Source organism: Phragmites australis, chromosome 9 (genome assembly GCF_958298935.1).
Source record: "Phragmites australis chromosome 9, lpPhrAust1.1, whole genome shotgun sequence".
Lineage (NCBI taxonomy): Eukaryota > Viridiplantae > Streptophyta > Magnoliopsida > Poales > Poaceae > Phragmites > Phragmites australis.
This window is the reverse complement of record NC_084929.1, coordinates 31,100,930-31,116,248: the sequence shown is the minus strand read 5'-3', so window position 1 is coordinate 31,116,248 and position 15,319 is coordinate 31,100,930. Positions and strand designations below refer to the sequence as shown.

Here is a 15,319-nt window from a genome sequence, read left to right as displayed (position 1 = left end):
ATATACATATAGGCCCGTGGGTTTTGGGTGCCCGGGGCAGCTGCCTCGCTTGCCCCCCCCCCCCAAGGTCGGCCCTGGCTGGGCATGCACCAAGTACCAACGTCCGATGCCGGTAGAGCACAGAGCAGTCGAAGACCTAATTTTTTTAGTTCATTTTTGAGCCGGTATACACAGCCTACAGTATATTGTATATATACATATGGGCCCCTGGGTTTTGGGGGCCTGGGGCGGCTGCCCCGCTCGCCCCCCTTTGGGCCGGCCTTGTTGTATACATATACATATTGGCCCCTGAATTTTGGGGGCCTGGGGTGGTTGCCCCGCTCGCCTGCCAGGGCCAACCCTGCTAACAAGTGACTCGTCTGCATAAGCGGATGCAAGGGTTTACATACGTTGGACCAGACTAAAGTAATACATATAGATAATTAAATATTTTTCTCTTTAAAATTATACGCATCCATCAGATTTATTGTCTTTGTACGAATAACCGATTAGACCTTATGTAAGTTAATAAGGAGCCACATGCAATTCGCCCTCCGCATCATTCTGGTGAGTCTGATACTCCAATGACTGAGGTGCAAAGAATAATTAGTGTCTCTGCATTTGGCTTTTACTATGTTTCTTCCGTGTACATAAAGCCTCATTTGAGCTCTGTTATAATCAGTATTTTATTTTCATGTGTTCTTGAGAAGGGTGTAAGATATGGCTGGTGACGTCAATATCAGCAAGTTCACCGCACTAGTCCAGCATGCGGGGCCATCCACTGTGAACGCAGCTAATGACAGTACCGAGGGTGTATTTGGTTGCTGGCATTAGAACCATCCTAGTCTATCTTGCGTATATTCTCGTACAGAAAGTCATTTGATTATCTATATTGTTTTTTATATCTATAGATACAATTATATAGTTAAAGTCAGTACCATGGACCTGTTCTAATCGAGTTTCGCTATAGAGTATGACCTGTTAGATGTATTATATCTGTTACAATACTGTAACAAATTCACTCGTTAGTCTCAAGTGCAGGATCATTATATCCATCCATACATACAATAAAACACATTCACATGGTCATTACATTCGCAAGTGCAAGATCATTACATCCGCCTATACAAATAATTAAATACTCTTCTTTTCCAAATTACTACATCCGCTCATCATGTTTTCATTTATCCAAAATATACACTGTAGTTCACGAAAATACATGCGGGTAACTTAGACACATCCCAATAGAAGGATAGCATGATCCCGGAGATTGTCTCGTTGGAATTTGAGGTCTTGATGTGATTTTCCTCCCGATTTTTCATATTTTGAAAATGTCATTAAAAGTTATGTGATGTCTTTGTACAAGATCAGTGAATTGAAAGTTTCGTATAATCTTTGTATCAGGTAACTGAACTCTAAACGGTTGCACATGCTTATTCGTGATCGAATTCAGTTAAGTATACTGTGGTAGCGCCATTCTTTTTTATTGTTGGCAAATTAATTTGATTGATGACAACCGATAAAAATACTTTTGAGGTAGGACATATTGATCGAGATGAATACATAAATTGCACATGTGTGATGCCGTAACATATCGATAACTATAAATTTGAACGGAGTGATTTTGAATGAATTGATTCTGACCATCAAAAAATGAATTGATTATTTGATAGCCTCGCATGAATCTCCTCTGCATTCATGATTGTTATTCCGTTACAAAGCACGAGTATTTAGTTAGGACAGAAAAAAGAAGGGCACAAATCAAGTACGGGGGCACAAGCATTTAGGTATGGTGCTGACGAGCTTGCCATGGACAACCTGGATACAAACATAAGATATAAAAAAAAAATCTTATTCTTTTATCATTATAGATATTTAATCGTACAGCATGAACACCGACACACGCACGCACACAAAAAAAGGAAAAAGAGAACCGTTCCCGTGTGCTTCAAACAGGCTACAGACATGGCAGCTCGATAATAGGATGCCAAAGAGAGCTGGATTGCTATCGCCATTCGCCATCCGGATATAGACATGAACACGAGTGCTCCATCACTCAAATGAACAAGATATCACTTTCATTTCCTAATTTTATCATTACAAATCACTAATTTGTCTAACAAGACCACCGTCGCCAGTAGATTACATCACATTACACACGTACACAGCAGAGAAGAAGATGAAGAAATGAACACAAGTTACAATTGCTAGAGGGCAGTTCCTCGCCCAAAAGTCAAAACAAAGTCATTCACGCGTCAAACAGTCCACTTGACTACCTCCCGAGCTAGCGTGAATCCCCATCGCAGCCTTCGGCTGCCGCCTCCTCGTCGCCGCCGGCGACCGCCCCGTCCTCCGCCTCTCCTGCCGCTGCCGCGTCCGCGGGGCGCCGCGGGGCCTTCAAGTGGAAGGCCAAGAGGTCGGCGGCGGCTGCGGGGTTGAAGGACCCGAACTTGGGCGTCGTCTGCGCGCCGGAGAAGCTCCGCGCGTGGAACGAGAACGACCCTCCTCCGTCGCAGCCGTCCGCGGACCCGGGCTCGTCCTCTCTGCTCGCCCTCACCGCCTCAGCCGCCGCGGCCGCGACCTCCGCCGCGCGGGGCACGCTCTCGAGCGCCGCGACGCGCGCGCGCCGCCGCTTAGGCTCCGGCCGCGGCTCCTCCCCCTTCTCCTCCTCCTCGCGTTCCGCCGGCGCGCTGCGCTTCTCGGGCGTCGCAGGAGGCTCGGTCGCCTCCGCCGCCGCCGCCGCCTCGCCGGTCCGCGGCGGCGGGGGAGCGGACCCCTCCGCCTGCACCTCCGCTGCGGCCGCCATTCGCGAGGACACGACCAGCTCCGGATCGGGGATTCTCGGGAGCCGGTGCCCGGTAGACGGAACGATGCGAGATTAGGAACGGTTGCTCCGGATTCCGATCTGCGTGCGCGGCCCGGCCTCGGCCTCGTTCGCTCGCTTGCGTAGGTGGCGAGTGGGGGCCCGTCAGATGGGTGACACACTCACATGGCCCCTCGATCGGGCGGGGGCCGGCTGGCGTCACGCGCACAAGCGAGCGAGCGAGCGCGCGCGTCAGGACGCCCTGACGCGCCGTGCGCTTGTCCACCGCGCGTTGCGTGCGCGCGCGCCGTCCAAATCGCACGGCCGCGCCGAAAAGGATGCGTCGCGAGAGCTAGCACGAGCAAGAATGCAAGACCACTCCATTTCTGTCCTGCTACTGCAGTGCAGTGGTGACTGGTGGATCAATTTGATAGCGCCTCAGAAGTCACAACTCACAAGTGACATATTGAAGGTCGCATAGTTGCATTACATATGAGCGAAGCACGCAATCTGATGGAGAAGGCCTTCTACAGTTCTACTGAAACTGGAGTTAGGTACAGAGTTGGCCACCGAACAAGCTCATTAAGGACCTGTTTGCTATAATTAGGTTGTTACAGGTTTCAAAAAAAGGGATCCATGAACATGACTCCATGGGGAGTTTTTTTATTCTTACATTTTCTAACTTAAAAAATTAAATAAATAGCTTCCGGATGAAAAAATTTACTGGAATAAACGTCTACCGCTCTCTCAAATTGCTACAGCCCTTTCAGAGGGCGGTAAGGATGCCACGGTGGCAGGCACATGTCTTACCGCCCTCTCAAATGCGGTTAGCCCTTGCAACCAACTGAGAGTGCGGTTGGGTACTATTCCGGCGGTGAATATTACTCAGCGCTCAATTTTCTCTTTCCATCTCCTCTGTTCAAAATAGTGGTCTTCTGTTCCTCCAAAAATCTTAAATATTTTTTTACATGTTCCATAATCCATGTGCAACCCATTTTAATTGGATTCACTTAAAAATTATGTGTATAATTTAAACTAAAATTCTCTAAAAAAATGTACTTTTATAACTTTTAGAAATTGTTAGGGTATCAAATAAATTCCCAAAAATCTTGAAAAATTCACTAATATTCTTCTTATATGATGGACTAATTTATAAAATTATTTTCAGCCCTAGTTTTTTTATATGTTTGAATTCAAATAGAGTTAAAAGAAGAATATCACATGAAATTATAAAAATACATATAAATGGAGCATTACAAAGGAACTCACTTTTTCACCATATAACCTAGGTTTGAAAATAATTTTAGAAATTATTCCATCATATAAGAAGAATATTAGTGAATTTTTCTAGATTTTTGAGAATTTATTTGATGCCCCTAATAATTTCTAGAAGTTATAAAAGTACCTTTTTTTTAGAGAATTTTAGTTTAAATTATACACATGATTTTTAAGTGAATCCAATTAAAATGGGTTGCACATGGATTATGGAACATGTACAAAAAATTTTAAAACTTTTGGAGCAACCGAAGACCACTATTTTAAACAGATGAGATATAAAAAAAATTGAGCGCTGAGTACTGTTCACCACGGATAACGGCTGCAAGGGCTAACAGCCAAAGGTTGGTAAGGTCTGTGCTGGTTACTGTAGTATCTTTATCGTCTTCTGAAAATGCTATAGTCTTTTGAGAGGGCGGTAGACGTCTATTACTGTAAATTTTTTTATTCGAGAGCTATTTATTTAATTTTTTAAGTTAAAAAATGTAAAAAAAAAAACTCACTCCATGGGCACACGAGAAGCATTCCCGAATCCATGGATTGGCATCGGCCCAGGAAGAACTCGGCGCTGCGACTTCACTGAGCCAGACTTCCATACTGCAAGCTTGCAAAAGGCCTTTTCGGGCCAGTTCATTTTCCCTCAAGACTAGGCTGGATTTGGGCCAATTTATTAATCGTCCCAACACCCCCAACAAAGATTTGGTAGTTGGGACACCTGCATTTGCGTCTTTCCCTAAAAAAAAGCAACTTTTTTTTTTGCGTCTCTCCTTTTTTCGATGCTCTGCCTCTGCACGAGCATACGCTTGCGACTGCTTGCTTCAGTTTTCGGCTTTTCGCTGCACAACCATCGTTTACGCTTCCTGCTGTTGCTGTAGTCCTCCAAACAGCTCTGCTGACGTTGGCGCACATCTCTCAACCTGCGTCTCTTTTCTCTCCTAAACCAATCTAGGCATCGAGCCGTCCAAAACCCGAGGGCTCGTTTGATTAATGACTAATTTTGTTATATATTAATGTTTAAGGTTAGTCCTATCATATTTTTGGCAATAAAATTGACTAATTAATTTTAGTAAATTTTAGCAAAATATTATGTCTATGACAAGTGCATCATAAGATTAAAAAATTAACCAAACTAGAATGATAACAGTAACCAAACACTGTCTTATAAAACTAAGGCTAACTAAACTTACACATGACAAATAGAGTTGTAATCCAAATAGATCCTAAATCCACTCCACGCTAACTTGTAGCTAATCATTTTGGCAACGCAAAATGTTACAAGTACCAAGGAAATCGTCGTATCACTAATTCACTGCATCAATATTGCTCTCGCTCGTAAGCTTCAGCACACCTTTGCTTATTGTGCTCCAAAAATAATCCTTTGAGATCTAGTCTTATGTATTTGGAGTGTGGACTTAACTTGTAGTATCACACCTGATAATTTATTTCATTCTTTATTTCATCACATATAATTTATTTTGCTTTCACCTTATATTTTATAATAATTTTTATCACATGTTTAGATCCTAAAAGTATATAGGGAAAAATGCAAACCCCCCAAAAGTCACTTGGATTTTGACTTCCCCCAAAAGTTGGTTTGTTGCAAAAAAACACCCTAAAGGTTTGATTTTATTGAAAAAATACCCCAAAAATTCAAAAAAAATCACAAAAAATTATAAAAAACTAGAGACAATTCTAAGACCTTTTGTGAAATTTGTTTAAAAAATAATATCCTTTGCATCATATTTCATGGAGAGGAAGTTTAAAAAAAAAGAAACACGTGCAGCTCATTTATTAATTCGAGTTAAATGCATAGTTAATTATTTATTAATCAAAAATCATGAAACAAAATTTTTTAGTCTTCTTACATGATCCTCTATCTTCTAAAAATACAAAAAAAATCTTGAAATAGTTATTGTAACGTGCATGATTAAGTAAATATGTTGCAGATAAATTAATTCATAACTAATCTATAACACTCCCAAAATTAGTGAAGCCACTTTTATTAGTTGACTTAAATAATTATTTGTGTAGGAAAAATAATGGTAGACATGACAAAGTTAAAATAACATGAGTTGATAAATGAGCTGCATATTTTTCTTTTTTTTCCCAAACTTCATCTCTATAAAGTATTATGCAAAGGATATTATTTTTGAAAAAAAATTCACAGAAGGTTTTAGAATTGTCTCTATTTTTTTAAGATTTTTTTTATGTTTTTTGAATTTTTGAGGGTTTTTTCCAACAAAATCAAAGTTTTAGGGTTTTTTTTAACAAAATAACTTTTGAGAAGTCAAAATCTAAATCACTTTTGGAGGATTTTTGCATTTTCCCCTAGTATATAAGATCATATCTCGTATGATTATGTAGGCCACGCTTACGCTTTCATGCAAGAATTATGTTCGCTATTCCGACGTGGACGTACTGGCAGATGCTGATAGAAACGATGTGATCAATCGCTAGATAGCCTAGATGCTTCCTGCTCTTGCTTGCCGGCTGTAGCTTCCGGCGCTTTCGAATCCTCTGCATTTACCTTGTACGGACGGAACCACCGGACAAGCCTGACCAGACGTCTGGCACCAACATTACCGGTTGCAACTTGCGAGGATCATCAATTTTCAAAATGTCAGTATGTATGCACTGTTGAGTGAAGAGAGCGGAAACATGCTTTCCATTATATAAAAAATAAATTTTCAAAATGTTAAAATTCTTTCTTCTCAACACTATCGTAGAATGATTGCAAAAAGAAAATTAAATAGGGGGACATCAGCTAAAAAGAAGACGAGCAAGTGCTCTAATCCTCTTAACTGCCTTACGTGTGCGGCACAGACCATTCAAGGAGAAGTTAAGTTTTTACCATCCTTAAAAATGACAAATCTTCAAATACCATAACTTCGTCATCCTTAAGAGCGATATTCTTAAACGTATGCCATTTTCGGAATCCTATGCGTTTCGAATCCTCTGCGTTTACCTTGTACGGACGGAAACACCGGACAAGCCTGACCAGACGTCTGACACCAACATCACCAGTAAAATGATTGCAAAAGGAAAATTAAAAAGGGGGGCATCAGCTGAAAATAAAAAAGACGAACCAGTGCTCCAATCCTCGTAGCTGCCTACGTGTGCGGCGCAGATCATTCCATGTTTCAATCCCCCGGCTCATGGAGCCCCACAAAATCCTTATCAACTCAACGGTCGCGACACTTGTCGGCAGCCCAATCGCAGCGCGGCACGTACCCCCCAGATATTTCCGGCCCGCGAACCCACGGCCGCTCGACGGAGCTACACGTGTCGGTTCCTGACGCAACCGGCCACTCTGCGGGCCTGCGGGCAGCAACCCGAAGCCGGACCCAAAAGATGCCGCCGGTAATAATTGGGTGCGGGCGGCCCCGCGGACCCAAGGCAAGCGCCGGGATGCGCGACACGTGTCGTCCCCAAGCGCCGCGCGGCACGTGGCGAGCGCACAGGCCGCGGGCGCCGGGGCACCTGCCGGGCCCCCCGTCGTCCGCGACGGCTCGGCAACAGCTCCGTTTTGACGGGGTGGGTTCGAGCGTCATGTGACGCGAGAGTGATCGATGCACGCATGGATGGAGATATCTGTGGCGTGCACTGTACCGCGTCAGTTTTCGACGCAACAATGGCTGCGCCTACCAGGGTAGGGCGGTTGAGTAGAGTTGGTTAAGGATCGAGACGCGGCCGCGGGACCGTTCCCGAGTGTTGTTGTGCTTTTGTTTCCTCTTGTTCTGGGAGCACGAGAGGCAGGCAGTCACGGTCGTGGCGGCGCACAGGGATTAGCGCGTGACAACTGAGATATTTAGCGGGAGAAAGTGCGGCGAGAATGGCTTGGGACCGCACCGAAACGCGCACTTGGTTGCTTGCCCAGCGTTTGACGCCGGGGAGCGGTCCACTTGTCGCGCGGGCGCGACGGCACGGAACGACGGCACGCCCCGGAATCGGGTCCGTCCCGCGCACCTGACACCGGAAACGGGACAGGCGTATATAACCGGCTCGGCCCTGGGGAATTGCGGCACGCTATAATTGGCTACCGGCCGGCACCGACCCAGCGAGTGGCCAGTTAGGCAAGTAGGCAACTCACTAGTCACTCGCAAGCTCGCGCCGCGTGAGGTTGATGGGCGCGGGGGCGGTGGGATGAGCGAGAGGGGCCCGAGCGTGGCGCGGCTGTGCGGCGCGTCGAACTGGGGCAGCGCCGGCGCCGGCGCCGGCAATGCGGGAGGGAATGCTGGTGCCGCTGGGCAGTGGGACAGCGGCGGCAATGCGGCGCGAATCCGGGGCGTGAACGCGGGGATCATGGACGAGCAGGTGCTGGCACTGGTGTTCCGGGCGCTGAACTGGGACCCGCAGTCGCTGTGCGTGGTGGCGCGGGTGAGCCGGCGGCTGCGGGCCGTGGCGGAGCGCGTGCTGTGGCGGGAGCTCTGCGTGTCGCGGGCGCCGCGGATGGTAGCGGCGCTGACCGGCGGGGCCCCCGCATCCGCGCCGGCGGCCGGGCGCATCGGCGGCGGGTGGCCGGCGCTGGCGAAGCTGCTCCTCTTCTGCTGCGGGGCGGCGGGGGCCGCGGTCCCGGGCCACTTCGCCCCCGTGTCGCGCTTCTCGAAGACGTCTGGGCGGAGCTTCCTCTCGCGGTGGTGCGCGGGGGACCTGCTGTACGTGTCGGACCCGTGCGAGCACGCGGTGGCGGTGGCCGCCGACGACGTGGGCGCGTACCGGGGCGTGTTCCGCGGGTTCATGCGCTCCCGGACGCGGGCCTGGCTGGTGGGCCACCGCGCCCCGCTGGATCCCCGCGTCCGGTGCCCCTACTGCGGCGCGCGCGTCTGGAGCATGACCGCCGCGGGGCTCGCCCCGCGCAGCGCGTCCCGACGGCTCGGCGCCAACGAGGGCCGCCTCGAGTACTTCGTCTGCGTCAGCGGGCACCTCCACGGCAGCTGCTGGCTCGCGCGCCTCTCCGACAGCGAGGGCGCCGGTTCCGACGCGTCGTCCGCCGGCGCCAGCGATGAGGACGACGTCGAGCTGTGACTCCACCAGGCGCTGGCCAGTGGAATTGTCAACTGCAAAGAGTTTAGTTAGCTTCAGGCCCTCAGCGTAGCATATGTCCTCGTCTCTTTGTACTGTTGCATTGCGTGGCTGTTTGCCTGTTTCCACCAGCTCAGCTCAGACCAGACGCGCGAGGCAGCCTTGCAGTCGCAGGACGCAGTGTGCTTTTGAGCCCTCGCGAATCTTTGAACCGGTAGTGCGCTTGGTGTGCACTTCGATGTCACCCCTTTGTTTGTTTGAGACGGTCTGACTTTTCCGTGGTGCTTCGATGTGTTTCTGCCTTTCTGTGCTGGCGCCGCAGCGTTCCAGGGATGGTCCTGCCCCAGCTTACCAGCGTGTCCATCCTCTTCGGCCCCTATCACCGACCGGGTCACGGGGGGGAGCCGCCGGGGTTGCACTCCTGGTCTCTTGTGTTCACGAGAAAGATTACAGTTAACGGCTGCTGATCCTCTCTCTGGTTTTCACGAGGGTTTTGCGACTGCGATGCGGGGACATGAATATGTAGGGCTTTGTGCCTTCGTCCCTGAACCCTGTAACAAATCTTCCTCTGTCAATTCGAGGTGCTGTATGGTTTCTCTGAGAAATAGGTCAACAGAACAGATTGCTACCGTGATGCGGAGTGGTAGACATCTTGGTACGCAGAATTACGAAGAGACGGTGCAAGTAATTGCTAGACCAGACCATTCTGAAATTGTATAAACTCAAGTAACGTTACGATCTAAAATGGCATTCTCTAGGTGGGTGGTGCTAGCGAGTACTCTGATTGTGATTGAGTGGACACGAAATGAATAAATTCTAGTGCTGAGCACTCACTGCGTTGAACCATTCGGGTGCTATAACCTATAAGTATCAACAAGAATTTGGCTCGCTTAACGCTTCAACCAAACACCCAGTTCGGTCGAAAGGAGTATAGCATGTTGGTCGTTGCCTTATGTTCGAATGGATTGTGCTTAGAATAGCCCGTTAGTTGCACATGCTCCTGTCCCATGTGCATATCAACGAGGACGACAGAAATCTCAAGACTAGCGTAGTGTCGCAACTCCAGAGCAAGCAATTTTATTTGCTCTTAAAATAGTAGTAGTAAAAAGAAGCATAAGCGCATCTTGTTACAGCCAAATGATGCATCCCCATGGCTTCAATGTTTCTGGTCCAACAAAACTACCACTGACCAAATAATGCAGATCACAATCCCAATAAACAACTTAAAAACTCGAGGTCAATGTATGGACAAACAACATAACATTACCCTTCTAAAGGGATTACCATTTTCAGCTGCCTGTCAAGCAGCACAACACAGCTGACAAAAACTCAACAAACCATAGCACAAACCAATAAGAATATACTACAAGTCTGATCCGGCAGCCTGGTCATGCAAACTCAGATTCAGTTAACTAAACAGAAACTCAGCTTATATTATCTAGACAGATACAACCAATCAATTTTTTAAAAAAAAACAAACATAACTTTGCTCAACCTATGTATACAGTCCATACAGATAACAGTGCATACTGGTAACCAATCACACATAATAAGTCACCTGAGTTTCAACATGTTCACCAACCTCGTTCTATCATCAGTGGACCAAACAAGTGAACTGAATAATGTTCTCTAACAAGCAAGCAGGATTAATGCGCATGACCCCCAACCCCATGACATGATTCTGAATGGCAAACTGCAGCAAAGTTGGTCAGGCTAACTATTGGCATGTCGAAAGCAAACATTCTTATAGCTGCCAGCATAGCTCAGCTATGATAGCTGAAAGCTTAGTAAGATGCAACATGTATGTAAACATCTGCCTGACAGACAGATGTGAAGACTGTATAATGCACCGTTAACCTGAAAAAAGCGTCCTAACAATACTTACAGTCAGCTATGATAGCTGAAAGCTTAGTAAGATGCAACATGTATGTAAACATCTTCCTGACAGACAGATGTGAAGACTGTATAATGCACCGTTAACCTGAAAAAAGCGTCCTAACAATACTTACAGTCAGTAAAAAATGAACAAAATGATTCATTCATCCATGCCATGCGCCAACAAGTCTAAGCATAAATCACAAAATTTCAACAGGGAAAGATGCAGCTTGTAGATTACAGTAAGCTCATTATATATAGAAAATAACCACCAAATACCAATCTGCAGCACTGCAGCAGTACATCTTTAGTCCCTAGGCTACTGAATAAATAAATTTAAGGCAATGGGCAAGAGAGAGGTAGCAAGGCTGCCTTTCTGTGGAACAAAAACAGCTAAATAAATAACAGGGTAAAGCTCTCCAGGAAGTAGGTGCATATTTCCTATGCCAAAAAATAATACTGATTTGCTCTTCAGGTCCAACTAAAGTTAAAGAAGTGAAAGAAACTGGCATACACCTCCTTGAGAGCAACCGTCGACCAACTAGTCTTTGCACCTTGCACCAGATCCCCTGTATAACATCCCAACGTAATTAGAAACACAAGATACATACTTAGTGAACGAACACAATTGGAGTTTTACTGGTTTCTCTATATCACTTTCAAACTAGACAATACATATTCAATCAACAATTTATCATCTAGACTATTGTTGTAGTATTCAATTTCATTAATGTCATCAAAATAGACATGTTTGATTGTCCATGGTCGACAATGGGAGATTGAAGTTTGGTTGCAACAAAAAGATCCCACATTTATCATCTGTTCAATGGCAATATCACATCTTTCCCCAAATTGACTCTTCAACCACAAATCAAGCTAACAACAAACTTTTTCTTTGCATGCAACTGACAAAGATCACATGAATGGATTAAGAACCAACCAATATGGGTATGCCAGGGTCAGATCTGGTACTCTTAAGCCTGGTTGTCGTTCTTGCGATCACCGTGCCCATCGCGCTCCTGCAACAGCGAACCAGCCTCCTCGTCAGCCTGTGCGGCCTTCTTTTGCGCCTCCTTGGCCTTGAGGGCCTGCAGCTTGACATGGTTGTAGTAGGCCACCCCCAAGAACGCGATCCCGTAGCCGAACAGGTTGATCGGGGTGACCGTGTCCCGAATCACGGACCACGAGAAGGCAATCAGCAGCCAGTCCTTGACAACTCCGGCGACGTTCATGGTCAGCGCGGAGGTCTTTCCGACGAGAAGGAAGACGGCGAGGTTCAGCGCAAAGGCGCAGAGCGAGTTGGTCCCGAAGACGAAGAAGTCTGGCTGGAACGTGCCGACGGCGCGCAGCCTGGGCAGCTCGACGAAGACCCAGGGCACGACCAGGAAGCATAGGCAGCAGGGCGCGACGTAGTATAACGAGGTGATGGGGTTGAGCGAGATACCCTTGGAGGTGAGCAGGATCTGGATGAGCACGAGCCGCGTGGCCTCAAAGGCGACGGCGGCGAGCTGCAGCGCGACCCCGCGGATGTCGAATCGCGCCTCGCCGTAGGCGGCGATGGCGACGCCGAATGAAATGGAGAGCATGTTGAGCATGGAGGACGACCTGAAGGTCTCCTTCTTGAAGAGCACGCCGATGGAGTAGACAGCGACGGGCATGAGCGCCTTAAGCATCTGGATGAAGGACACGGAGAGGTAGATGTAGGCCGAGTTGGAGAACCAGAGCGACATGGCGTAGAGCGCGCCGATGGGGACGACGGAGGAGGTGTAGAGCTGCGGCGTCATGGCGGGGGAGGAGGGGGGCTCGACGACGCGGAGGACGCGGACGAGCCCCACGGCGAGGGAGGAGCAGAAGGTCATGTGCACCATTGTGAGCGAGATGGGAAAGGGCCAGTTGTACATCTTGGGGTCGAGGATGTACTTGTTGTAGACGATGACGGCGAAGGAGAGGAAGATCCAGACGGCGACGTAGCAGTAGGAGAGGAGCACCTTCCGGAGCACCGACTCCGACATGCCGCCGACGTCCCGCCCCATGCCGCCGCCGCCCTGCTGGTCCTCGCGGTGGTGGAGGAGGTAGTGGTGGCGGTGGATCTGGATCCGGGGTGGGGTGTGGTCGTGTGGAGGCGCGGCGCGATGGTGAAGAGGAGGAGGAGGAGGCGGATCTGAGGATTTAGGGAGGAGGTGGGGATGGGCCGGGGGGTTTAGGTGGAGGAGCTTGGACTGGGCGAGCGGCCACGTGGAAAATCGCTTCGTGTTCGCATTTTCGGTGGGGTATATTTATTTATTTTGTTTTTAAAATAGAGTTAGGACTTGGTTTACGTTTAAATTTTAATCAACGCTTTGACTTGTCTATCGTTCCGTAAAATTCTGGAGGATTTTTTTAAAGGAAAGGTGGATTGGGTTGATACGGTGCAACGTGAGCTACTGAAGTTAATGGTAGATCTAAGAGTCCTAAAAAATGGTAGATCAAGCAAAATTCAGGCCAGTTTAGGTTTTTGCGAAAAATTAGAGGTGCAAATTAATTAATCTATAGGTACTTAACAACACTTTTTAATTCAATCAATAACACTATTTTAAAAATTGATCAATTTTTTAGAAAACTAATATTATTAGTTGAACTAAATAGACATAATGGGTACTTTTAGATCAATTAATTTGTATAAAAAACTCCTGTTTGTTACAGGGATGACGGCATTGTCTAGACTCGGCCAGTATTTTTATGTTTGTGCCAATTTCACCTTGCTGATTTCATGAAAATAATTGTCAGTGGGTGAATGACCTGCCAATTTTGCTAAACGCTACCAAATGTCGTAGTTTGTTCTGAAACACCACTTAATACTTTCGTAATCATTTGTGAGTATTTTCCAGCGCAAGATCGAGTGCATTTTTGCATGGATTAGATTAGCTAGGATTCCCAGGGGGGCAAAACTTTTTGATAAGGGGGTTTAAATTTCTGTCAAATTGGGTGCTGTAATCAGAGTAACAAAATATGCAAGCGCCTTTTTTTGTTGCAGGGCTGTAGGTTTTTCTTTTCTAGTGCATGCACACGGTCGTAACTTGTGCGTCTCTATTCTCCAGAGATCGTGACAGGCCAAGTCTCGAAAGGCACCCACACGACCACATGCGTCCACCCACTCCCACCATATATCATTTCGCGGAATTTTTTATTTTTATATTTTTAAATTAACAATTGTTTATATATATATGACTGTTTATAAAAAATTACAATATAGAACAGGAGCATGTTAAAAAAAATAAAAAACAGTATTTCAATGCTTTAAAATTCAAAACACAATAGAAATTATCATAAAAACTTTGAAAATCATTTAGCTATCTAAAAAATTTTTAGACAAAAATATTACTTGTATAATGATAAACAAAAAAGATAATTTTCAAGCATTATAGAATATTTTCATAATTTTTTGTAATTATTTCAACAATATTTAAATTTTAAAAGTATTGAAACATATTTTTTTAATTTTAAACCTGTAGTCTGTTGCAATGGTAATATTTGTAATTTTTAAGATAAATGTATATATTTAATTTTTTAATTTAAAAAAATTCTCATGTCGCCTGCACACGGGCTAGAATTGGTCTCGTCCGCTGACTCGGTCATGTTTTGCAATGGAAGTTCTGACAGCGTTTCCTATTTAACTGCCCTCACAGACACAGTCACAGGGTCGCTGGGCCAGAAGGCATCGACGCGTCGGCAGTCGGTTGATCGCTTCCTATTCTGGTGCAATTTGGCTTTGATTAGCATCGAATATGAACTGCGCAGGATTGGACGTATTAGACGACTTGTATGCATCAACAGCAACTAGCCGTGCCATCAATAATTGGAGAGAAGAAAGCTAATAAGTAGCTAAATGACCTAACCAAGAAATAAAATACCGGTGTACTAGTAAACCGTGTTAAGCCTCGGCGAGTCCTTTTCTTGCGATCGGAATCCTGTCAACTGCAGAGGAGCTATATTAAAATGCATTAGGGACACTTCACAACCGCTGATTTGAAAATCAACTGATATAGTATTATTACAGTACAGGGGTTAACACAGCAGAATCAAACACTGTTGCTACAGTAATCCGCACTACACAGTGGTCAGTTAATGCTGAGAACTATAGGAACAGGCTCATATTACTGTACAAACAGTAATCCTCTCCATTAATAACAATTAATGCAGAGGATCCGTGCTAGCTCCCTGTCATGGGAGTACAAATAAGTAAGTACACGTACGCTTGCTCAAATACAGTACACTGCAATCCCCAAATTGTACTCGTACGGAGCTTAATCTCTTGCTACGACATCGGCAATCATCATGTATTCAAGTTGTCCAAAGAAAAGGGCGAAATTAATCCCGAATGAGATG

The 15,319-nt window shown here is 46.3% G+C and overlaps 3 protein-coding genes across 3 annotated transcripts; 1 reads left to right on the top strand and 2 right to left on the bottom strand.

Moving 5' to 3' along the window:
* Positions 1-2,027: 2,027 nt before the first annotated feature.
* Positions 2,028-3,422, bottom strand: LOC133929849 (uncharacterized). Its single transcript, XM_062376608.1, has one exon. The coding sequence runs from the start codon at positions 2,783-2,785 to the stop codon at positions 2,264-2,266; it is 522 nt and encodes a 173-aa protein (XP_062232592.1). The 5' UTR covers positions 2,786-3,422; the 3' UTR covers positions 2,028-2,263.
* A 3,896-nt stretch (positions 3,423-7,318) lies between these two features.
* On the top strand, positions 7,319-9,367 carry LOC133929137 (EID1-like F-box protein 3). Its single transcript, XM_062375768.1, has one exon. The coding sequence runs from the start codon at positions 8,201-8,203 to the stop codon at positions 9,080-9,082; it is 882 nt and encodes a 293-aa protein (XP_062231752.1). The 5' UTR covers positions 7,319-8,200; the 3' UTR covers positions 9,083-9,367.
* Positions 9,368-11,191: 1,824 nt separating this feature from the next.
* Positions 11,192-13,148, bottom strand: LOC133929136 (probable sugar phosphate/phosphate translocator At5g25400). The gene is made up of 2 exons (XM_062375767.1): positions 11,895-13,148; positions 11,192-11,523 (listed from the first exon to the last, which is right to left on the bottom strand). Exon 1 carries the CDS (start codon positions 12,985-12,987, stop codon positions 11,929-11,931), a length of 1,059 nt encoding a protein of 352 aa, XP_062231751.1. The 5' UTR covers positions 12,988-13,148; the 3' UTR covers positions 11,192-11,523; positions 11,895-11,928.
* Positions 13,149-15,319: the final 2,171 nt, after the last annotated feature.

Coding starts and splice junctions, on each gene's coding strand:
- LOC133929849 (XM_062376608.1), bottom strand. CDS start 2,785: ATGGCGGCCGCAGCGGAGGTGCAGGCGGAGGGGTCCGCTCCCCCGCCG.
- LOC133929137 (XM_062375768.1), top strand. CDS start 8,201: ATGAGCGAGAGGGGCCCGAGCGTGGCGCGGCTGTGCGGCGCGTCGAAC.
- LOC133929136 (XM_062375767.1), bottom strand. CDS start 12,987: ATGGGGCGGGACGTCGGCGGCATGTCGGAGTCGGTGCTCCGGAAGGTG.